Genomic DNA, 25,539 nt, shown 5'->3' with positions numbered 1-25,539 from the left:
AATCCTGTTGCAGTAATTTAAATAAACGCAGAAAAGGTCAAAGCAAGCAGCTATCCTGGCTTCCCAGCCTGAAGTGCCATCTTGTCACCAAACTACTTCAAATATTAAGCTGTCAAAAAGGTTTAAAACCCAAGTGATGCATTTGGGCTAGCCCAGAAGCTGCTCACTTTGTTCTGGTACTATCAGTAGTTGGTCAGCAGTTGCCCTGATATTCAAAAAAGAAAAAACAATGGACCTGGTATTTTCAGGACACTTATCAAAATATAAGTCCTGATATTTCCTTTAGATCTCCCACCATCTTTCTTATTCATGAGAATACTTTGCAGTGCTGAATAGCTGAGGATAGCCAAAAATATGCTTCTTCTGTCTATGCAGTTCTCCAGCCAAGTAAGACAAAAGAGCATATAAAGCCCCTAATGGCTGCCTTAACGAGTTTCATTTCCAAATCGGTTTGTCTGGTGCCATTCCCACTTTCTGCAGGGAAATGTGCACAAGTTGTACTTGGAGGATTCATTTCTTTATAGTGCCAGCTGGGGTCACAAAGGAACCAGCACAGATGCAAAATGAAAAAAATGGCAGAGGAATCTCTGAACTGCTGAGCCAGAGCCCTGCATGTATTATCCTCCCTGTGCTCAAAGGAGATCATGCCTTGAGGCGATGGACTGGAGCCACTCCTCTGTCACTTCTTTCAGAGAGACAGCTTGGGCAAAGGTACAAAGACAGGGCAAGGGGGAGATGCAGCCCAGCTCCAGTTTGAGAAGGCTTGCTCTCTCGTGTGCTCCCCCTGCCCCTCTTTCCTCTCTTTCTGTGTCTTATTTCACCTTTTCTCTCCTCTTCCTCTGGTGTTCTCTCCACTCTATTATCTTTTCTGGGTTTTCCTCATGTCCGTTTTCCTGTTCTTGTTTCCCACCCAACTATACACATATTTCTATTTTCCTTCCTGCTGTCTCTGCTTTCCTCTCCCAGGCCTGTACCGGCTCAGCAAGGGTCCGTCTGGCCGCAGCTGTCCTGTGCTGTTGGCTGCATTTCCTGACCCTGCTGCTATCAGTGTACACGGTGGGCACTTCCCTAGGGAAGCAAGGGGGGCAAGGATGCCTGACAGCAGAAGCTAAAAAGGTTCAGCATATCACCAAGGATCACGGTTTGTGAGACAGGTCTGTCCTCATAGGAAGGGAGCAGTGCCAAGCCTCCCCGCATCTCTTCTAGGACCAGGGGAAGGTATCTCACCTCCTCGCTTCCCCTCTGCAAGACAGACATTTGGCCACTGCTCAGGACCCTACGCGTGTCCTGGAGGTAAAAACTTTGAAGTTGCTGAGAGACAAGTACCAGTGGAGGCATTAAAATCCTCCTGGTGTGTATAGGACTGGTTAGATGTGCTAGTGGAGCACTCAGACTGGAACACATGCAGGCAAAAGCAAGTGGGAGGGTAAGGGGGAGTGTATGAGAAGAGACTAAAAAAAGGCTTGGCTTCTTTTATCTAGCAAAATGAATGCTGAGAGGGAGTATGATTGCCATCTATAAATACGATGAGGTAAACACTAGGAGGGAGAAGAGCTATTTAAGTTAGATGACAGAGATGGCACAAGAACAAATGAGGATGAACTGGCCATGAATGCATCGAAGCTGGAAATTAAATTTCTAACATCAGATCAGTGAGATTTTGGAATAGCTTCCCAGTAAGACTAATGGGACAAAGAAATCTGATTACTGTTAAAGTGGAGCTTGATCAGCTATGCAAGTGTTCATATGCCTGGGCATTTGCAGTAAAAGGTGGCTGGACTCAGGGACTGAGTGATCAAAGCCCTTCCAGTCCTGTGTCCCTAAATCCTGCTCCAGCTGCCAGCAGGAGTTTGGAGGGCTGAGCCTTGTTTCTGTGCAAGATCCAGGAGGATGGCTCTGCGTCTCGGGGGTTAAGGAGGAGGCAGAGGCTCCTGCATCTCAATCCAAGTTTGTAACTACCAGCACCTTGCTACAAGTAAATGTCCTTCCCACTGGAGCGAGCTTGTGGGTGAAATGCTGGCCCCACTGAAGGCAATAGACATTTTACTACCAGTTTAAGTGACCTTTGCTTATTAGCTCCTACAGGTAAGTTTGGCCTTTATTCTTATGACATGTGCAGAAGCAAATAATAACGATGCTGCAAGTTATCAAGAAGTATCACACATGAACTCAAGTGAAGTTGTGTCATAGAATTACTGCAATAAAATTTTCCAAAGCAGATAAGAAGAGATACACGCTTACCTCCATACCCGTGTCTTCATTGCTCTCATTGCTTGAGTTAAAGACCACAGGGAGTTCAGTGGGCTCATTCACAGAACAACTCTCAGTGCTTCAATGCCAGCTCTGTATTTGAGTTTTTGAATTGTGCGTGAATGTTGGAATATATCTCACTTTTTCAAAAGGCTGCAAAAGTTTGTGAAGAATAGTCTGTACAAAGCATGAGACAGCTGCACTGGTGTGTCACAACCAAACGGAGGATTCTCACCTTGTGCTTTTGCAGAGCTCTGAATTCCACCCTCACTCCCTACCAAAGGAGAACAGCGTTGCAGCTAGAGTCCAGGTGTTGCTGGCTTCTACAGACATCGTAAAAATCAATTGCTATTAGATGTCCTGAATTTTTAAAGCCAGCAGATTCACATCTATTAAAGGAAGTTCTAAATCCTACCAAAGACTTCACATAAAATTAGAAACTGCAAAACAGAGGTCACTGGGAATGGTCTGACTGGATGTCACCCAGCTAATAAAAAGGAATTCAACCACAGAAAGCGTCACTAAAGTACTTTTGACTAAAACTTGCCCAAGAAAAAGGAAGACTGCAAATACAGAATCGCTGCAGAGCGTTCAGAATGGCCATCTAAAACTGAGAAACATGGACTTCGACCATGGAAACCTGAAGTCAATAGTCAGGGAAGTTAATGGCAAAACTCTTTATCAATTGCTCTCCTGGAGGTAAAGGTATGATGGAGTTCCTGCCAGCACTTCTTTGCCTAATCACCATGGACTTCTTTAAAAACCTGAGAGCGCTGACAAATGGTATGTTGGTGATCGACTTGTCAGTGTGATCTATCCAGCTATTTCAGACAGGCAGATAATGACTTTGCTTCACTCATGCTTGTATCCCATTGATCTTAAAGGAAAAGTTGTCACACATAAGGTAGTTTTAACCAAATTGCTAAAATTACAAGGGAGTATTTTTAGTGGATAAATTTACTATGAAGTATTTTTTTCCTCCAGAAAAGCAATTTTGTTTCACACTAAAATTGAAGTATCTTCTATCTTAAAAAAAAAAAAAAGTTAAATTATAGTGTTAAGAAATGATAGTAGCACAAAGAGACAGCTATAATCACATTTCTTTATAATTACTGCATTCTGAAAATCTTAGAAATGTCCCCAAATCATTTCATTAAAAAAAAAAATCAATTCTAGCCCATAGTTCTTCATGCCAAATTTTAGGTTTGTGAACTGATTTATAAATCCTGCAAAAACACAGCTTTTAATAGAAACTCCAAGACTTTAATAAATGTGATCCAAGTGGTGCAGCTGGATTGAAAATCAGCATTCATGTTATTGCTGCAAGTTTCGAGACGAAGAAGAAAGCCGTGAGCTCCTCTGATGAAAACTGACAGTGCCGTTAGCGGGGCTGTGATCATTTCCACAGGCCAAGCGAGGGGCCAGGAACATTCTCTGTGACCACATCACAAACCCATCTGCTTTTCATCGCCTTGGCCTTGCTTGTTTGCCCTGACTGCCCCATCCTTCCGTACCATGTATCCGCTGCCAGTGTTTATGTTCCCGGTTTTGGGGGAGTACAAGGAACTGCTGAATAATAAAGAAATGACTCCTGCATTGTCAACTGGGAGACGCCAGATGCACAGCCCATGCCAGGAGCAAGGATGTGCAGTCACAGCCACTGCTCTGGGGCAATGAGTGCTCTAGAAATATTGCAGGCAACCAGCTTTATCAACTTTCTCTCTGCTCTGGGCATGTCCTTGAGGAGAGTGGCTGGTGCAAAGGTGCCTAATGAGCTGATGACACATGTTACCTTAGTGGGAATATATAGAGACAGAAAATGAGAAGGAACAGGATGAGGCACTAGATATAGCTATCACTGCGCTGCTGGTGCTGTCTGATGTGAGATTCATGGACTGTAGGGCCACAAGGGACCGTCGTGATCATCTGGCTTCACTTCCCTCACAGCCAGGGCACAGAACCGCCCTGAATTAATGCCTCTTGCAAGGTCAGTGCTAGTGGCTCAGCAGCAGGGTCCCTTTCAGCCAGAGCCTGGATTTCAGATGGATTTGAAATGGGCTTCTTTCAGTGTGCTGGCGTTAATCTATATCTGTTTGTGTGTGTAAACTTACACATATATATGCGTGTATATATACACATCTGTGTGTGTGTGTGGTCGGTGTATTTGCGTTATTGTGTGTCCTAAATCTTTCTTCCAGGCTGGAGTTTGGCCCATTTGGAGCACAGTTACATGCTTTGCAAATTATGAAACCTATTTCATAGTGTAAAAGCTTCAGCTGAATAGCTCTAAAAATACTGTGCAGTTGCTTGTAGAGGGACCCAACACTGTGTGTGCGTGCGTGTGCATGCACAGCCTTTCCTACCTGTGCTCTCTGCTGTGCTCGCAATGTGGTTTCTCCCATGTCTGTTTAGGCCAGGGCAGAGTACATTTGGTGTAGAAACACATCAGACCACTTTCTGCATCCTGAATCAATGGAATTCAATCAGCAGGATTCAGTCAATGAGGGCAAGGTTTTGCCTCTGGTTGTTACAAACCTTCACCCAAATGAAATCCAGTTTCTGCGATCAGATAAAAGCTTCTAAATGTCAATGTGCATTTTTTAATATGTATAGTGTAGTTGCCCTAAATGTGATAGTCCTGGTAGAGAGGAGTATTTGCAGGTGCTTTCCCTAGAGATAAGGGAGAGGCTGCAGAGCTCTGCAGCTTTATCCTGTGACCAGCTTTGGGGAAGCTTGCAGAAGAATGTCTGGCTAGCTGAGAGGATCCCGCTAGTCCCCATAGAGGAACTTTCGCCAGAGATTTCCTGACCCTAAGCCCCCATCAGTGTGGTCCCTATTTAAACCAAGGGGCAGAGGAGCTGCATGGCTGCCCAGCCCCATGCCCTCCTCCCCTCTCTTTGGCCAGCATTTCTCCTTCCTGCTGTATTTCTCCACCTCCCATGACATGGTTATTCCCTGCAGGTCATGGTGTGCTCCACCACTTTGCTTGGAGACTGCCCTGCCCCTGAGATTCTGTCTGTGTTACATGGCACAGAGCAGTGTCCACGACTGATACACAGGACAGCCCTTTTATCCCATCCCATCTGGCTGTTTCCTTTAAGGAAATCTCTCCAAAACAGGGTTTGGCCCATCATGTCTCTTTGTCCAGCACCCTGCCCAGTGCATCTCACCCTTCGCAGGGCTCCTGGGCCGGTAGCACAACATAAAGATATTTTTGACCACGCACACAGGGGACATGTGGGACTACGTGACCTGAGAGCACAGGGCCTCGTCTCCTTTCCCCCAGGTGACACCTGCACTGTCAGGTAATGCCAGGAGTGTCGGGGCACTCTGGGCTTCCTGCAAAGCCGTCCTCAGTGTCCGGGGACAGCGGGTGCTCTGCAGGCACAGGGATAAAATGTGGGGCTGCTGCACCCTGAAGTGGGGTGGCTGTGGCCCTGAGGGCTGTTAAATAGAACTGTGAAGGTGGGTGACAATACCTTTGGGGTCTGGCTGTAGGTGCTGGGTACCAGCTGGGATTTTATATCCCAGTGGACTTGAACACATCAGTGAGGTTTTTTGTTCCAGGTCTTAAAACACATTATGAAAGCTAAGCAAAAATTAATGAGAGATCAGGAAAAAAGAAATGTTGTGGTAATTTTGAACACTTTGTTTCAATTTTAACCTCCTTTATTGTTAAGCATTTCCTTGTAAATATAGTAAAATAGCAGAGCTGAACCCTCTGAAACAGAGGCAGGGGGCTTTCCAGTTTGGAAGCAGACACAGAAGAGCAACGATGGCTTCATAACTAATTTTCTGGAAACGGGGTTGGGATTTGCTCTTGAACTGTCACTTCCTCAGGACCAGCTGTACTTTCAGCAGGTGTGCCTTTCAAGGGAAAAATGTCGAGGTGGAAAATTCAGCAGCTTTAACAAGTACAGTGATTCACAGCTCCTCCTTGCTGGGACTCACCTGATGACCATACGCTTTGTTGAGCCACTTTTGCTGTGTTGGAGCCGTGCACCCCCAAAGCAACAGCCCCTCTCCTTTCACTGAGTGCCATAAGAGATGCTCCAGCAAGCTCACTCCAGGCCCCCCAAACCCCCATCCCTCAGAGAGACGCTGCACTTGCCTCTCGGTGCTGTACTGAGGCATTACCCAGCTCAAGTGAGGCTTCTACAAATGGCAGAAAAATCAAGAACATATTGACACATGTGCTTAATACAATATCAGCCTTCCCCAGCCGCGCTGGCACGGGCGCCCTGGGACATGGGGGGGTCCCAGCTGTCATGCTGCAAGGGGTGTTTTTCCAACAGTAGCATCTGGATGGCAGCCCTGGACTCCTCTCTGCTTTTGCTGGCAGATCTGAACGGGGTTTTATGCTTTGTTATTGCCAACGTTTTTTTCCTTGAATTGAGAGAAATCTTGTAGCCATTACATCTCTCCTAACTAAATACACAGATGCATTAGCAAATCCCCTTTGTTCCGAGCAGCTCCTATCTGCATGTTATGTAGGTGGTTTTGATCCATCCTTCTTCATTAGTTATTTTGAAACTGCCAGCATGCCACTCCATGTACACTGGCATTCGAGTCGTGATTACTGGTTACCGAAGGAAATCCTTTATTTTCCAGCATGCTTGTGTTCATTGCTTGGTGAAGTGACTTTCCTTTGTGATTTTTCCTAATGCTAGTGAACAACTGTCAAATTCATACATTTAAAGAACTCAAATGGTGAGACCAAGGTGATAGTCATCTCTCATTTTTATTCATGACATCACTGGGCTGAAGTCTTGGGTGGGAACTGTCTGTTTATTACACCATTAACCCATTATCATACTTTTTGAACAGCTCAGTAACAAAATCCTTGACAGAGAAACTGCAGACTGGAGACCCTACAGCTATCTGAATGAACTAGGTCAGTAATTTTAAACAATTTAATCACTTTAGTAGACTTTAGAGCAATTCCAAATCCAAATCAGCCTTTCATAAAAGCATTAACAATAATGAAGGGTATCAGCGCTGTCTTTACTTCACAATCAGAATTGCCAATAGTGAAAGATGAAGAATTAAAATTATTTCCTTTACCACAAACCACGGATTGGGAAAGCAGAGTCGATACTCATCCTGGTCTCCCTTCCTCGGTTGCTTGGTTTGAATCACTATCATCTACTCTATACATTTTTTTCAAGGACTAACTTAGAACATTAAAAATTCAAATTTGGGATTTTTTTTTTTTTCCTTCATAAAGTTTAGCACTAAATACTGGCATCTTGATAAAACTGTGGAGCCTCTGGCAGGAGCTGGAGCATGTGATACACCCTGTTATCTCCCAGTTAATCATACAGTGGCCATTTTTCAGGCAATTTCAAACAACCAGCCAGTGCAAACAAGCCAAGAGTGAAGTCTAATTGCCATTTCTGAGTTTATTCTCCCTGGCTTCAGTTTTAACAGGGTTTTTAGCAGCTCTCATCTCAAAAAATCTATCCAGATTTAGTGCTTTGGCTGCAATTTGTTTTCCTATCTGAACATTTGGAGTTTAGCTTGTCAGTGACAGAAAGCATTTTCCCTTTCCTTTATTGGGATTACTAATATCTTACTGAAAGTGGTATTATGGGATTTTTAAGGTCAACTATCTCACAGCTCACATGGCAAAGGAATTAACACAGGGCACTACCAGGCATCACATCTTGTCACTGCTCTTTTGGTCACACACCATGCCTTGCTCCAAAGAACAAGTCTTCCCTGCATCAGGAAAATCACAAACCTGTCAAGCTTTAATGTAAAACCTTTTCCATCATTATCAACATTAATGTTTTCTTCTGTATAATAAACTGCAGAACTGCTTTTGTGCTTATCTGTATATAACATGGAGTGTTGGGGGTAGTGAGGATTTCCAGATGCTCCTCAAATCAAGTTAATTTTCCTTTTACCATTTTACTGCTTTGCTCACTAGCTTTATTTGTTTTTATCTTGCAGTGTCCTAAACTCCCTGTATGCCACATTTGTCCTGCATTCATGCATTTTATTTTACCAACAGAAGCAATGCTAAATGCCTTTGCAGTAAGAATTATGTAGAAATGATAAATACTTCAGCTAAGTGGTCTCCAGCAAAATAGTCACTACTTTTTCCATGGCATTTTGCATCCCAGATACTTTTTTACCTTGTTTCTTTCAAAATGTCTTTTTCACACTAATTGATATAAAAGAGATATTTTTTTCTCCCTTTCAGTACCAAAATTAATGTTTGCTTATGCTAACTTACATAATGATAAATTCCTGCTCAGATCAAAGCCATTTTTACATGAACCTGTGAAACGTTTTCATTTCATGGTGTGACTTTTGTGCAATAAAAGCTGCTGATTCCACTTACATGGGAAAATTTCAGAAGAAAGTGAAAAACTTAAATTTTGAATTGTAAACTTAAAATACAAGTGAAGCCTAATAAAGTCACAGAGGGGATCTTGACCTTTAAACTGCATCATGCATGGAACTACTGAAGAGTTAAAGAGGTGTACTACCTTCTCATCCCACTATTAGCCTTAGTTTTTATGACAAGATGCTCCAGCTCATGTGTTGGAATAGCAGCCAAGTGTTGTACATGGCTGGATTCAGTGAAAAATAGAGAAAATAGCAGTGGACAACTCCTCTATTGTGACCCCGTGAAATATTATAGACAGAAGACGTGTAAGTGAGCTGGAAGCAGGGAAGATTAGAAATGGAAGAAGAATTCGGAATGGATGGAAAAACCTCAATTCTTCTGATCACTTCCCTGGTTCTTCCACCAGCTACTCCTCTGGCAGAGGCAGCAGTCCCAAAGGACAGGCTCTTTGCACCAACTGCATGAGTATCAGGCTCACAAAAATATCTGTAGGCTTGTTAGAAACTGCAAGTGTCATAAATATGAATTATAGTTGGAGGAAAGGCAAGCATAAGAATATCCATGTGAAAATTAACTTGGGCACTCATCTTCTAAAACCTGCAATCATAAGGAGTTTTCTTAATTTTTTTTTGACCTATGAAATGCACTTCTGATCAAATACTGTGCTCAAAGTTGGATGCTGTCCAGATCTGTCCCAGGCTGACACATTTTATACCTTGAACTGCAGCATACCGTCACTTTTCAGGGTCATGGCTGTGCTCAGACCGGCTGTAAGCATTCAGGGACTCTTCTGATGGGGAAAACCTTGCTTCTCGCAACCACACTGGATCAAGGCTTAGACTCCCCTTTGATCTCACAGCTCAGGGAGAGTGGGAGAAGCAGCTACTCCCAAGGAGAAGATGCTGCCTTACTCAGGAGCAGCAGCTGGCAGCTCAGTAGAAGCCAGGAGACTGTTTCTAGCAGGAGCAGAGCACTACTGACTGGTGGTATCATGCCCTTTTCTGTCTGCTTGGCACCCCAGCTCTTCACTTCCAAGCAATGTATCTCTACATCTGTGTCTAAAAGAGGATAACAGAATGCTTTCTGGAAATACCATGTACTTTCTATTTGCTCATAAATGCAATCCCACAGGTAACAGGTTTGAGTGCTTTAATTAACCCCTCTTTGCTCTCCTCACTCTTGCAGGCTGCACTTTTACAGCTTTGGAAAACACCTTTTAATTGCTCACAGTTTGCATCATTGATCCTTGCTCAGCCAGCAGTCATTCCTCAGACATTTTATTTGGAAAGGGAATGAAAGAAAGATGTTCTCTGAAGGAGCAGAGAAAGGGCTGTTCATATAGAGGCGGCTCAAGGCCAGAGGAACAGCCCATTTCAGAGTCCACCATGGTCATTATTTCAGATGATTCTCCTGCCCACTGCCACAGCAGCACAGATCAAGGCGACAGAACAAATGTGGCAAGAAAACAGGAGTGTGAATTCACCTGACCCAGCACCAGCTTCCTGGGAAGAGCATGTGTCAGATGGCCAGAGGCTGTTTGCTGTATGTGATGCCAAGAAAAACTAGTCTTAACCTAGGCCACGATGTAACGCCTATCTAAGTCAATGCATGTGTTCCCTCTGATACCAGCAGGGCTCTCTGAACCTAACAGGAAGAAATTGCGTAGAAAACCATGATACGTGTATGCATGTCTATGCATATATCCGATGTATATATATAAGTATTCATATGTATAACCACTGTACATACACATACAATGGATCTTACCAGACTGCAGGTATTATTTTGCCTGTTTTGTAGGACTAAAGTTGCCAGGTTTGTGTTCTTTCCAACTGGGAAATGCAAGGGGCAGAACACAGCCTGTAATTTTACTGCTGGCACATTTGCTTGTGAGCTTCAAATACCAGGCTTTGTCAGAGAGATAATCATATCTGTCAAATGGACTTGGAGTCTAGTGATGAGCACATTTGCACAATTAATTCTCATGGGCGTGTGCTTAAGATCAGAGTTTGGGGACTCTGTGGTGCCAAGAAGAGATGCTTTGTCACCTTCGCTCTGTGTCACTACCTGTTCAATGCAGCCTAGTCCTACCAGTTTCAAGGAATGGCTTGTCTTTGCATTTTCTATTTGCTCTTGCTTGTTGCAGAACTGGAATCGTTTGCCCTGCGGCTAATCTCTCTTGCTCTAGTCCAGTCTGCATTAAGCAATTGCAGAGTCCAGCTTCCAGCTGCTATTCCAAGCAAGTCAAAAGCCCTAAACCACCTACTGAGTGTAGAAAAGGTTGTTATGATCATTGGCTTGAGTGCTGGACACAGTGAGCTGCAGACAAAAATGGTTTTATCTGTGATGCTTTTTTCAACAGCAGTCCTCAGTGCAGAGACTAAAGTGTGATTTACAGCACATTTTGAATGACTCAAAGCCGCATTTATTCCAGAGGACCAAAGCCACAAAGTTTGATTCAGGGCTGACTTTGCATTTTTCTCAAAGCCAAGAGGTGAGGAAAAATATTTCCAGCTGAGGCTGATTCCATCCCAGCAACTATTTAGCTTCAAACTTATACCTAGGCTTTCCTCAAGTGCCAGATTCCCGGACTCTTTATGCTTTTCCACATTAACTACATTTTCAGTTTAAAAAATAATGTATCCATCATTTGTATCACCTCCAGAGGAATGCAATGAATACACAAAAATGGGTCATAAACCCCACAGGATTATAACAGACATAAAAGAAGACTAAAGGTAGAAGGGCAGAATTACAGAGAATAGGTTGGGAAGGGCTTTCAGGGGTCACGTAGCCCTCCCAAGGCAGCACCAGCCCTACCTGTACCTTTCCTAGCAGGTGTACCCCACCTTTTTTTCCTGTGAGTGTTCTACAGCCACACGGGTGAGAACTAAGCTGAAGCGTGGCAATGTGCTATTTTGCAGCTCGGTGTGGGCAAGGACTGCCTGTTACCCGGCTCAGAACCAGAAGTCAGGGTGACTCAGACAAACCCTGTGTTAACACAGCAGCCTGCCCTCGGGGAGGCTCTCACAGCAAGTTTAGGTTTGTTCAGAGCAGGCACAGTGATCTGGTGCTGCTGCAGAAACCCTTCCAGATGTGCCTGACATTTCCAATAGAACTGGCAGGAGCTCACATGGAGCTGAGCTAATGAGATGTGCTCAGAAGGTGGAGTCCTTCCCTTCTGAGCTACCAAAAGTGCTGGGTGATATCATTGCATCCTCACAGCAGCTCCAAGGCTTCAGCCTTCATTCAGGCCTTCACAGTGGCAGTGGGAACACACTGTAAAGATCTGATCAAGGTGCTCAGAACAGATGCAACATTCTTGTACAAGGATGGGCTGTGCAGCGAGCACAGCTGACCGTTCCCTGGGTAACCTCTGTTTTGATAAGCCACTTACTCTTCATGGTCCTTATTTTAACCAATTCATTAATCCCCAGCAGCTAGGGGATCAGTCCTGTGGGTTTTGCTGCTTGCTTTATCTCTAACTCCAGCATGACTGGTCAATATTTTAAAGTTACTAGGGAGGACTAGGTAGATCACGGTCCTGAGCAAAGTTATCCCTTCCCGTCTTCCAAAGCCAGAGGTTCCTCCTCTGATGCTGTTGCACTACATGTGCAATGCTGCTCCCCATGGCTCAGCCTGGATCTCTTGTTACTTCCCTGCCACTGCTCTCTCTTCACGGCTGCAGCCCTCTCCACCCTGTAACCCCAGCTGGGTGCTCACCAGGTCCTTACATGCCAGCCTTGCTCTGTGTGGTGTGAGCTGCCTCCTGCCGGAGGCATGCTGTGTCTTCTCCTGCGAAGCTGGCCCAAACACCGCTGGGGTGCTCCTGGAGGCTTGCTCAGCCCTGGCAGGAGGACGTGTGGTCATCGGGGATGGCCTCTGGGAGCACCGCTGCTGGGAAAGAGAGCCCAGGCCTGTGGATGTGAGCCAAGGGGTGAATTAGCTCCAGCCTCTTCACTCAGGACTCTGCCCAAGAAGAATACAGGAAAGAAATAAAGCACACTGCTAATGCTCTTATGTGAAAGAGCTTCCCCGCTATGCCCAAAGCACCCGGTCAGCCTTCCCCTCTGCATCTTTCGGGGGGCGAGTCTGGGAACTGGCTCAGGACAAGTGATGGAAAGCAAAGCAGAAGGTGCTCAGATGGTTTGTGGAGCTCACTCTTGGCCAGAAGGGAAAGAGCCCCATCACAGAGAGCCAGTGGGGTACTACCAGCCCTTTTCCTGTGCTCAGGGATGGACACTGAGAATCAGAGCAAAGGGATTTGGTTTTGACGTGCCAGTAACACACTTACTGTCTAATTTAGTGATTTTTCTTATTTAGCAAAAAACCAAAGCTGTTGTGAAAAAAGGACTGGTACAGCACTGCCAGTGGTGGTGACTGCTTTTTCTGTAGCAACCAGAGGACATGCAAGGACAAATAGCTGGGAGACCTCTGGGACACATTGTTTGCTCTTTTACCAGCATAACTTAGTTATTTAATTGGGAATCCCATAAGCCACAAAGACATTCCTATCTCAGTAACCAAATTTGTGTTGATTTTGCTAGTCAATAAGAAATATCAGATTCTATAGTTAAAAAGATTTAGAGGTTTACATCAGATTTTCCTTTTAACTGATATATAGGATAATTTGCAGTAGTGAAAATGGAAAAGGTTCCCATCCCCTTCTTCCACTGGTGTAGGAACAGCAACTTCTTACAGCATTGCATAAGGCAGAAGTCTTTGCTATCAGCTCTCTGCTCTCACTTGCTGCATTTTCAGACCACTGTAGTCACTTAGGCACTATTGGCACATTAGTTATTGAACTGTGCAAATTTATAAGCAAAATCATATTAGGTAATGTAGAAAGATTGTACACACTCTAGAATCTAAGACTGTGAATTAAGTAACATACTATCTACAAATGAAACCAAGCCTAAAATTAGTCACCGATTAATGTACAGTAACCTGCAGACTCAGATTTGAAAGGATATGTGTTAGGCTTCTTTTACTAAGCCAACCCAGTGTTTCAGTAATGAACGTATTGGCTGATGATTTTTTTTTTTTTCTGTTCTGATGGATAGCTGTTCTTGGTAACAAGCAGTACCCTGCTTCAGGAAAGCCCTCCCTGGAAGGGAAGCTCTTAAGCATATGCATAATTTTAGGCATGCACAGAATCCCCACTGAAGCTGAGCGCATGCTTACAGCTGAGGATGTGCTTAAGAGCCTCCCTAAATGAGGGCCTTGATGTACAATTTAGAGGAAAGAATATATGCTGCTCAGTAGTCAAAGCAAACCAATTTACATAAATATTTATTTGTTTTCCATTATATATCATTTTTATGCAGGTGCTTGTGGGATGGATAGACGTCAGAACACATACATAATGGAAAAAAGCTTCAAAGGTATGGTATCCAGTGCCTGCAGCCACCCTGGCAAAGAGTTTGAGGAGGGTGTCGTAGAAGAGGTGAGATAGGAGACCTGAGCACCCGGGAGAGTGGCCATGCAGAGACAGAAAGGGACAGAGCAATTACCTACAAAATATGCCTGCGTGGCTCAGCTGGCAGCACTCCTGACTCCAAGCCAGATGTCTGGGGTCCATGAATTATGGATGCGAGTCTTTACAAGGCCGTAGGCTCGGCAAAGCAGAATAAGACAAAAAGGGAGGGCTTTGCTGCAGGGGCAGGAGGTGCAGGTGAAGCTGTCTGGCCAGGGGAAGCTCTTTTAGGACCTATTAGCCATCCTACAGGGGCTTTCTGGTGGCAGCTGCTGATGAGACTGGTGCGTTTGCCTGCTAAGTTGTGGCTCCCTAAGGCTCTTCGCCATCCTGAGCTTAAAAAAAGCCACTGGAAAACAAGCTGACCCTGCTATGTGGCCTTTGCTGAAAGAGATTTATAGCAGAGCTTGAGAAAAGACCTCACTCAGTACATTAACCAGTCATGCTGGCATGAAGCAATTAATGGGCATTGACTCCAGGGCAGTTCTAAAAAGGGATCATAGATGAGTCATGAGCACAAGGCCCAGTGATTTTAGATTTCAGTTGTCCTCCAGGTTTACATTCAAAATATCCCAGTTATGTGTGGACTACAAGACCCCTTGGCACAGTGGTCCCCACAAGCTCCTGACTGACTGGGCTGGGGTTTGGCACACTGGACCTGTGCTCCAGAATACGGAGCAAGGAGCCTGTCTCACTGGGAATAGGCAGGTTGCAGGCTGAGGTCCTTGAGCTGAATTCAAGGCTGTTGTGTCTGTACACACCAGTTGGGAAAGTCCCTCCATCAGCCAAGGAGGTGAATACTGCACAGACTCTTTCTGTAACACACTTGAGCTGGTAGCAGCTGAGTAACTGGGAAAATGGTACCTTCACACAGAGCTGGTGTCAGGACACCCATGGGTCTGCTGTGGCCAAGGTGCTACAGAGCAAGACCTTTATCTGAACTAACAAGGAATATTGAAAGCTAGTCCACATAAAAAGCAATGACCAGATTATAACCAGCCCTAGAGAACACTAATCACTTCGTAGCTGCTGCTTACAAAATAAAGTGACAGAATATTTGCTAAAACATCACCTTATCACACAGAATCACCAAAGGAAACCAATAATCCATGACTAAGTCTTTCCTTATAAAGCTAAATTTAAAATATTAAAAGGGTTATGTATGTATATTTTACTCAATCTGCTGGTTTCACCTACTTCAATGATTCTCTTTTTCAGGAAAAGAATCTTATTATAGTATAGCTAGTTGTTCTCTTTACATGGAACTAGTAATTTCAAGATTAAACTAGATTACTGTGTTTACAAAGTTAAAAAGCTGCTTTGAACACACACAGTAGGAATTCCCGTCCATAGACACAGTCAGAGCGTGGGAAACCAGTGTGAATGACAGAAAAAGAATTACAGTAACAGCAAACTGTGAAGTATATTTTCTGCTGCTACATATTTTGTTTATTGTTTAGGATCTGAGCCATTTTCTTTACATCTTTCTCTCCTTATGAATTGAAAAATCAGGCCCAGAAGCCATGTCAGGAACGTTGATGTGTTCCTTGTGGCAGATGAGCTGCTGCAGACAGGCACGGCTGGTGCTGGCAAGGGCAGGGTGCAGGGAAACACCTGACTTCCCAGGGATTTTCAGTAGCTTCCCTGCAGGTAGTTAGTAGCTGAGATGTCTCAGAAGCATCTTCCTTTGGATGGCTAAAGCTCTCCGATAGCCCTGTCTGAAGGTCAGTTGCTGGGCTCAGGCGGTGCCAGGGCTCTGGCAGCAGCACGGGCACTCTCATCCCCAGTGAGTCTCCCAGCAGAAGGAGCCGGGTGACGTGCCCGATGCTCAGCGCGCAGCTCTTCCTCACCCTGCCAGGTCTTGCGTTGGCCCTGACTAGCCAAATTCATCAGAAAGATGGAGAGAGGGCATCTGCTAGGCTGGGTCATTCAGATAAAAGAAACTCCCATCCCAAACAATTGGATTCTGATAGCAAAAACTTGGCAGGCAGGAGCTTTGTTTTTATATACTTTTATTCAGTTTAAAGATGATGTCTTTTCCCATCAGTCTGTGCTAGGTCTATCTGGAGAAAGCTTCCCCTGCAGCTGGAAACAGCGTTTGGTGCTCCTGAGCCCAGCCCCGGGCACTGCGCAGGATGCACTGTGGGGAGGGGGCATGGGGGGCCCCTGAGGTGGAGTTCAGGCTATGATGGACCTGGTCCGCTCCCCACTTCCCCCAGTTCTCCTCTGAGGAGACCACAGCCCCCAGTTCCGCAGCCCCCAGTTCCGCAGCCCCTGCTGCGTGCTGGCCTGGCTGGAGGCTGTCCCCAGCACACGGCAGCCGGGACAGGGGTGTCCCTTTTGTGATCTGTCACTAGAAATGCAGTGGCCGTGCTGCTAGTGGAGGCCCGGGGGGTTAAGCATGGCCAGTTTGTGTTTGCCAGGTCACCCACAGGGCGAAGCAGCAGGAGCCAGTCGGGGCAGCGAGGGGCTGGAGGCCACGGTGCCAGCACGAAGCCCTGTGGCACGTGGTGACAGTGGTTGAGCCGTCACAAGGTTTTTCAGAGCAGTTTCTTTCCTGTGCATGGTGTTCAGTGATACCAGTCGCAAGCTTTTTATTGCAGCTGAGTCCTTTTCTGTTTCTCAGGGGTTTTTTTTAAATGAATGTTGATGCACTGGTGGAATAATGTGACCTCAGGCACTAACATTTTAAGGAATAACCCCTATGCTTTGCACAATAGCCAGCAAAATCCCAGCAGTTAGAAACACTAATACACTTACCTCAGGGATGTGGGCCTTGGTGCAGTGTGGTTCATCCGTTTGTTGTGCAGTAATGTGTCCCCACAACTGTGTCACACTGAAAAGCAGCAATAAGCCATCGCTATTCTACTGTCCTGAAGCGGCGAAGGTTAGCCAGGTTAATAAAGCAGCCAGAAAGGCACGCTACACTGAACGTCATCCATAAATGTGATTAAATAGTAGGAGAGCGTGTTTTACCTGTGTACATCATATTTCATTAGCACTTCAATCGTGGCAGTAGGCACCAAGGCTGTCATTTGTATGCCAGAGGCTATTCAGGGCAAAAGAGAAGAACCTGGTCTGTGGGAGGGACAAGTACATTTCCAGTCCCTGGTAATAAAAATAAAACCTTCAAAGGTCTGGTGATTGGTATCCAGGCAACACAGAAGACAGGGACTTCAAAATTAGAGCGTATTCCCCATATTTCTCGTGTCCAGCTGATCAAGCGCTTGCAGCCAGTGCCCGCGCTGCTGGTGGCAGTGCCATGGGTCGGGCTGGGCTCTGCACCTCCCCAGAGCCCGTGGGCCCGGGGAAGATGATGAGGTGGCCTCGTCAGAGCTCACACATGGCCTGCAGGGTGAACGGGCTGAGAATTTCTAAATACATTTGTTCTGGGTGAAATTTAAGTCAGGAAATGAAATTTGACAATCGATGCCAGACTTTTTAATTATCCCCAAATTACCTCAATAACGAAGTAACTCAGATGCTTCTACGTCCTTTAGAGTTAAACTCTCCACGATCTTGTGCATAATGTGTCTTGTGGGCTAATGACTCCCTGGTGTATAGCACGTTACCGAACATACGCTGGTGCTCCGTAAATTATACTGTATCCAGAGCAAAGGGGCTAATCCCCAGCTAGTCACAGTGTTCCCATTTACGTCAGTGGGAATCGGCTCTTGGGCGTGCTGTTTCTCAATTTCTTCTGGGAAAAGGCAATTCTTGGGAAAGGCCAAATGAGTCTGGGCAGCCCAAGTGGTATTTCACTGGTATTTGCTGACAGGGTCCTGGGACAGGAAGGGCTGGTGCTGCGGCTACAGCCTGAGGGACACCTGCCTGGGGGTAGTGTCAGCCCTGGCAGCAGTACAAGTGAATTTTAGCATAGGAAGATAAAAGTAGCTGAGCTGGATGTAATAAAACATATGATGTGCTGGGATTTTGGCCTATGCCAGCTCACTCTGATGTGCCCACTTCCATAAACAAACCAGCACTGACCCACGCAGCTATTCACCTGCCTGCTACAGCACCACAGGAGCGGGACTGCTCGCTCTTCCTCCTTTTCACAGTAGCAGCCAGCAGTCTTTTATAATTGACATTTTATTAATCTAAACCCAGCTCTGGTTTGATTTGTCCCCTCCCAGCCATGGTGCTGACAGGGACTGCTTTGTAGGGGACTCTCAGGGCGCCGGCAGCCTCACGCTTGCACGTGGAGCTCGCTTTGCCCACTCGGCCTCGCACGCTCTGAGAGCCACAGGCACCTGCTCACGGTGATGCCTTCTGTGAGCTCCTGCCTTCTGCCCCAGGAGCAGCATGGCTTGAGGCAGAGAAGCAAGTTTGCCACTGTCTTCTTGTCCTCTCGCCCCAAAATTTAGAGCTGGCTGATGGAAGGCTGCCCAGGCTCTCCTGACAAGCACTATGTACTCCTCATAGCCACCAGAAGCTGTAACTTGCTGGCAGGTAGAGCTGAGCCTTTTTTTGACTAAGGAAGAAATAAAAGCCTCAGGGCCGAGTCTCTCCCCCTCATCGGGGTTATGTCCCTGAAACGGTGAGTGCTCCTGCAGTGCCCAGAGCCTTCAGTTTCTTGCCCACATGAGATAGTTCACCCAGCACAGGTATTTTAGCCTAAAGTTTTTAATTTTATTATAGGCTTTGTTAGTCTTTGTCTGCTGTCTCCTCACCTTTAAACACTAACGGAACCTAGACTGCATGGCACCTTAATTAAAGTCATATTCATAGCAAAAGCTAATAATGCTGAGCTGGATCATGTGCAGAACCCTTTGGTCTTGCTCATTAGAGGGACAGGACGGGACTGATTTTCACCCACCTGCTTGTACTGGGATGGGGCTGGTGAAGCTGGAGGGCCAAACCCTGCTACCAGCAGCTGGGGAATATTTGCGTTTCTTTGGGTCCCATCTCCTGTGATGTACCAAAGCAGATGTGTTTTACTTTGAAGCAAAGGCATTGTTAATCTCACCGAGGCTGAAGTCAGACAAATTTCTTAATTTTATTACTAAACATTGCACTGGTGCCAGGCCCTCTGCCAGCCCTCACGCCCGTGATGGTCCCAGCATGGTCCAGCTGCTTTGCTTTGCTGTGGAGCTTCCTACCAAGCTGGTTTCATTCACCCGAGAGCTGAGAACTCTCCAGATTTGCTCATATCACTGAAATCGGAGCACAGAAACGCGATAGCTTGCTGCAGGCCGCAGGGCACAACCTGACACTTTGCTCGGGCCGCCGGTGGCTCAGGGCTATGCCCAGCTGAGCCAAGACGCAGGCACCGGGCCCGGGGGCTGACGGACACGCAGACACACACAGACACACAGACACAACCCAGAGCTGACAGAGGGAGAATCGCACCACAGAGCGAGGCAAACCTGAGCAGTGAGTGAGCAGGATGGGGCGGCTAGGCACAGAGACGAGGTTTGTAAAGGAGAAGCGATATCTTGTTGTCTGTCTATTTCTTAACCTGAATTTCTCTTTTTGTCTCCCATACTAGATAGCGGGGGCAGCTGGGATTGCAGCTATTTTGCAAGTCCCGCTATTTCACCGGGAGTATTTCATATATACCAGGATCTGCCTTTGTACTGTAACCCAGCACAAGAAAATGCCTCATCTTTCATTGCATCGCTCTAATTCTAAATTAATGGCACTGCCCAGCAGGATGCACACAGCAGCAATGGCACGTTCTTGAATGTCAATGTTAAGACCTATTTATTCTCTTATTGTTGTTTTTTTTTTTATTTTTAAAGCAAGACTGGCACTGTACCTTGCAGCAGGCTGGCCTATCCCAGCCAGGGTCACCGACAGGGGAGACGGGTGGTTACAACTCACACACCAACCTTGTTCTCCCCATGTAGCACCTCCTCCGTCACCATCTCCTGTTTTCTCCAGCCTAGGGGAGAGGAGCAGTAGATGTCTGCAGCGACGGAGGGGGAAAAAAAAAAAAAAAAGCCAAGCAAAAGCAAGGTTCAGATGGAGGCTTGTCCCCCCCCGCGGAAACCCAAGCATTCCCTGCTAGCAGGTGCAGCCTCCTCCCAGTCTTAATGGCAGCGGGAATATGAAGAGGTTTCTCCTGGAGCTGGATAGCCCCAGAAACCGGAGCTCTCAGGGGACACACGTGCATGCACTGCACTGATGCAGTTCTAAGCCTGCTAGAAATGTTTTGCATTCAAACATATGGCATTTGATGTTGGCCAGAGCCCCCGGGACACTAACCCTGTAGCTGGCCCAGCAGGCCAGGGACCAGCAGAAGGTCCTGCCTGCAGAGCCGCCTCGCCACGGCCGCGTGCATGGGTCTGTGGGGCAGGCGGAGCGGGATTAAAACGTAGCTCCTTAGGAATCAGGGGGAGGGAAGGAAAGGATTGCCACCTCCAATTAAATATTGCAGTAAATGACAACTAGAACCTTTTACAGGAAAACCTTCGGTATCGAACAGGTTTTTATTTCTTTCCTGCTAGTGAGTTGTGGATGCAATGGTCTGGACACACCCAGAGCACAAGCGCCGGGTGTCTGTGCTGGATGCTTCAAGGATCTTCCTTACCCCCCTGCCCCTTGTCCCCCCCACCCTTCCTGCAGAGGTTCAGCTCTAATTAACCTAAGCAAGCTAACAACTCTAACACACACACTCCACTCTTGTTTTGCAGATTATATGAAAGAATCTGTGTGCAGCTCCAGCACTTGTTCTCTGAACAGCAGTGAAAACCCATACGCCACCATTAAAGACCCCCCCATTTTAACATGCAAACACTCCGAAAGCAGCTACGTGGAAATGAAATCGCCTGGTCACAGGGAGTCCCCATATTCAGAAATGCCAACTTCATCGACAGCCAATAAGAACATCTATGAAGTTGGTAAGTGGGTGGGCAGCAGAAGGGCTGTTCCAACTGTTGGTGTTTTTATTGTAGGTGCTGATTATTTTTTTTTTCCCCTTTCCCAACACAAGTAGCACACGGGCTTGTCCATGCTGCCAGATTTGGAAAGCGCTGCTCTTTTGAAGACATTATCTGCAGGGCTACCTGCCCTCGGATCTCTTTGGTGGTTTTCTCCCTGCTCTGCCCCACACGCTGCCCGTAAAGCTGCGAGGGGAAGAGATGGTTTGGGAAGCTGATGTTCTGTGCTTGTGACAAAATACAACTAGTTTTGGAAGTGCTGCTAGTTACCGTAACCCAGTTTTCTTTGCTTCTCCAGAGCCCACCGTCAGCGTGGTCCAAGACACCCGCGGTCGGAGTGCCAGTTACCTCCAAAATCCATACGACCTGCCTAGGAACAGTCACATTCCTAGTCACTACGACCTCCTCCCCGTAAGGCACAGCCCGACGCACGGGCCATCTTGGGACAAGCAGTCTTAAAGGGATGAACTTCCCTGGTGCACTGTGCTGCAAACACAAACTTTGAGGAAGCAAAAGAGAAGACAATCCTTTTCTGCACTGCAGGATGTTGACGGGACTTCAGACTGTCTTACGCAAGGACCTAACGTAACACAACATCAGCTTGGGCCAACTGCTGCTGCATGATGTTATTTATAAAGACATTTTTATATGGGTAACAGGAACTAATGAGAACCTCCTCCACGCGTGACTGGAGTACATCACCCCAGGAAGGCGTCTACATGCTCCAGGCAAAACTCTCCGTGATGTGTATTCTAACCCTGGCTTTGCTGTAAAATAAAACACAAGAACATGCTAAGTAGAAGGACTTATAGATGTACATTTCTACCAACTGCATCAAGAAACCTTTTACTCTTAGGAACAAGGTGACTAGGAATATGCTGGAATGTATTTTACATCTTTGTCATGGAAATGGACATCTTTCTGAACGAAAGCAGGGAAACTTGTCATTTCACTGTCTGGAAACCTCATTCACTGCTCTCACCATGTGCAACCTGTGCAGATCGTGCTTGGCAATTAGCACCGAGATGTTCATCTTTATATTCAGTACCAGGGTATTTCAGTTGAGGAATATTAACACAGACACATTCTGTGCAGTTTTTAGAAGGTAATATCTTGGCAAACATCCACTCATCTTTGCTAAGGACTTGAGTTTCAACAATGAGTCTCACACCCAGCTTACCACACTTTTAACAAGCTATAAAGTACTTTGATTGGCACAGATAGGCTTTAATTTTCCTTATACAGCTTCTATTTTGTTAGATAAAACCACTGGATTTGTCAAGCAGTGTAAACTGATGCAGCTTCATTTACTTCCCTGGGACACTGCCGGTTTCCACAGACTAACCCTGGTTTGGTTTCCTTTCCTCAAGCTGACACGTCAGCTTCTCTTGACCATCTTTACAAACCATCCCATCATGATTCACTTAACAGCATGCCATTTATGACACCCTTTAATTTGATGTGCATTACCATGTAGTGCAACTTTATCCGTTGATGATTCTACCTGAAATGTCATTAAATTGAGCTGAAACTGGGTTTTCTTTTTCAGCAGCTGTTTGTGAAGTAATTATCAAGGGGTTGGCCCACGGTAAAGTTTTGGACTAAGCCACCATGATTTATTTTTTTTTTGTAGTCTTTATTGACCTAGAAAGTAGAATACTTGCCGTTAAGCAGTTCCTTGTAGATTTTGAGCATGAAATAGTATTGATTCTAAGTATGTAATTTTATTAGGCAAACGTGGAAGTAGCAAGTTGATTGCCTCTTAAATATAAAAAAAAACCCAAAACCTTCTGTTGCACATTTGCCATTCTGATGGAAGTAGAAGAGAACAAAACCAGCACCAATCAGTCACTCAAAGTACAATTGCTCACCTAACCTGCTGGTCTAGGGGACTGGTAAGAGGAGCCTTCCACCTTGGAGGCAGCGGCTTGATCCCGGCTCCGGAGCATTCAGGGCAAGCGGTGGGGCCCAGCCCTCACCCCGGGGAGTGAGCCCCTGGCACGGCGGAGCCGGAGCCGTGGCAGCCCGGCAGCAGCGGGCCCATGTCGGGGCGTGGGGAGCCCCAGGGAGGCGCTGCTGGAGGAGCTGGGAGCCCGGCGGGTGGACGGGCGGCTCCGAAACTCTGCGCAAAGCCAGACGGGCAAGGGGAGCCCAGGGGGCCCCCAGGTTTCCAGAGCAGCAGATCTTCATGTTGCAGGATAATGCATCAGTAGTTACACGAATGCTGCATGTGTGCATGGGGGCAATGACTGATCAGCAATAGGAATTTTATTTTCCAGGAAAGCCTTATTTGAGATGTAAGTAGACAATTATTTTGTAGGGCCAGTAGGAATATATTTTATGTATGTGAATAGAAAGACTTACCTCAAAAATATGAAAAGAAAGGCAGCTCGATAAGGCACACTCTTGTTAGAGACCCATCTTGACACCTAGCACAAGCAGTCTCAGCTGCCACCCTGACCGATATTTGTGTGAGTTGCTCTAAAGTTTGCGATGAGACTCCAGAGAGCAAAGATGCGCTCAGTTTTTGGTTGTTTTTTTTCAAAGCTGGATTTTCAAACCAAATGCAATGGATGCATAGAGCTTAACAGGAAAAACAAACCAACGAATAAAAAACAAACAAACAAAAAGTAACTTCTTGTATATTAGCATTAGCATAGAAAATAGGCACCAAAATGGCAATACTTTTCTAAGGCAAGACAGATTTGTAATATATTTGTTCACTGTGCGAAGGTATTCTACCTTGTACAAAATAAATTGAATTTCTCTCAGTGTGTATTTCTCAAACGTACTCATTCACAGACTAACATTTCCAGCCCATGTTCAGGTCCGAGTTCGCCGGGTGATGGGGCTGGCCACAAAGGGGTTGTCCCCACCCAACATAAAAACCCCACAGGCGCCAGGTTTACGAGCCAGAAGTTGCAGGATTTCTCAGAAAACACAATGCTGTAATGCAGACTGTAATTTGGAGTTCAGTTCGAGTAAGGCCTCGCATTAAGCCAAAACCTAACTGGCTCTGTGTGCACCTTTATCACAGCTCCTCAGCAGTTTAACCTCAGCGGGTCTGAGCGAGCCCTCCCGTGATGCTGAGAGGCCCCCGGACATGCTCCTGCACTCCTACAGCGAGCAGCGGGGGGCAGCGCCGACGCCAGGGTCTCCTGGTTTGCCAGGGGTGCCGTGGCAGCGCTCTGTGCCAGGAGCAGGCCCTGGAGGAGCCAGGCCAGCGCCGCTGCCCTCCCGCAGCCAGCAGCGAGAGACAGGACACGCAGCAGCCGCCTCGGCGGGTCTGACAGTGCTCCCGGGAGCCTCATCAATAAATCGCCAGCACAGATTGGCAGCAGAAACACCTTCAGAATTAACGACCCCCAGACAATGCAGCGGACTGCTACAGGCTGAACCTCCTTCAATATTTGCGCTTCGTATTTCTAAAAATCTTGTTAACTAAAGCCCAGCATGTAATCTTCTTATTTGACAAGCCACGCTCAATAAGCTATTTAAGGCTGGAAATTCATCAGGTTTGAACTGATGGAATAAGTAATTCTAGCTTAATAAAAATGTCTTTAAATCAGAACAATCCCCTGTCCTTTCTGCTTAAGAGTCAGAACCTCAACTCCCATCAAACAAGAACCACTGATGCTCACTGAACAGCTTCCTAGTTGGTAAGGTTGGGACTTTGAAATATGTAAACGACAGCAAAAGCTTTTGGCAAGTAAAGCCAATCTTGCAGTATTATACAGAGTTCCCAGAAACTCAAGAGAGCTCATTTCAGGGCCCCAGAGCAGCCTCTGTTATCATCAGTTGACTCCTGTTAGCAAAGAAAAGACACTTCAGGACAGAAGTAATGCCAATTACGGACAAAGAATGATTAATCAGCAGCTGAACAGGAACAATACCCTGTTGGGTCAGTGTTCAGATGGAACAGTGTTTTGCATTGTCTCTCCCAAAGCACTTTGTGAAGTACCTTCTTGTCCCAGGAGTGTCACCCAGCCAGATCCGCTGGCCAAGCACCACCGGGCTTAGTCAGGAACAAGCAGCACAAAACCACAAACTCCAGGCAAACGCTTTAACAGGTCAGAAATTACCTCTCCATACACCCACCATTTGATTTTGCTTTAGAAGGCGATTACTTAGGAAGGCTTTGCCAACTCTTGCATGAAAATTTGATGTTCCACATTGGAGCAGTTCCTAAGTACAAAATCAGGTTTTGCACGGCCTTTCTAAGGCCTGTTTATGGTTAAAGTTCTAGTGGGGAAAAAAAAATGTTCTTTTTGTAACAGCACCTGGAGCCATTTCACAGCTGCCCAGGACCCAAACACAGCACCGTTTGCTGCGAGGTGAAGGAAGAAGCACGTGCACACACACAAACTCTGCATGGGGTGGGGACGGCCCTGGCCTCTGACAGCAATTTATTTGCGCTCCCACAGGCTTCGCTGTGGCCACGTTTGCTGCAGAAGGAAGCGTCTTGTGTAAAACCATGAGAAATCCAAACCTGATGCGACAGCTGAATGGAGCTGCCTGCTTACGAGAGGCAGAAAAGGAAGCAAAGTGAAATTCATCCTGCATTTCCAGCT

The 25,539-nt window shown here is 46.2% G+C and overlaps 1 protein-coding gene across 10 annotated transcripts in view; it reads left to right on the top strand.

Annotated features, from left to right (window-relative positions):
- MEGF11 (multiple EGF like domains 11) overlaps positions 1–24,000 on the top strand; it is a 285,557-nt gene extending 261,557 nt beyond the window's left edge. For 4 of the 10 annotated variants that reach the window (XM_074917685.1, XM_074917686.1, XM_074917683.1 and 1 more), the window contains 4 exons: positions 7,078–7,144; positions 13,936–13,992; positions 20,723–20,929; positions 21,267–24,000. In XM_074917685.1, the coding sequence (XP_074773786.1) occupies positions 7,078–7,144; positions 13,936–13,992; positions 20,723–20,929; positions 21,267–21,427 (492 nt within the window). In that variant the 3' untranslated portion in view covers positions 21,428–24,000. Of the gene's footprint in view, positions 1–7,077; positions 7,145–10,970; positions 11,043–13,935; positions 13,993–19,575; positions 19,901–20,722; positions 20,930–21,266 lie in introns of those variants that run through there. The other 6 variants (XM_074917690.1, XM_074917687.1, XM_074917688.1 and 3 more) reach the window with 5 other exon arrangements.
- Positions 24,001–25,539: the final 1,539 nt, after the last annotated feature.

Source organism: Athene noctua, chromosome 13 (assembly GCF_965140245.1).
Source record: "Athene noctua chromosome 13, bAthNoc1.hap1.1, whole genome shotgun sequence".
Classification (NCBI taxonomy): Eukaryota; Metazoa; Chordata; class Aves; order Strigiformes; family Strigidae; genus Athene; species Athene noctua.
Note: the sequence above shows the minus strand (reverse complement) of the source record. Positions and strands in the feature narration are given on the sequence as shown.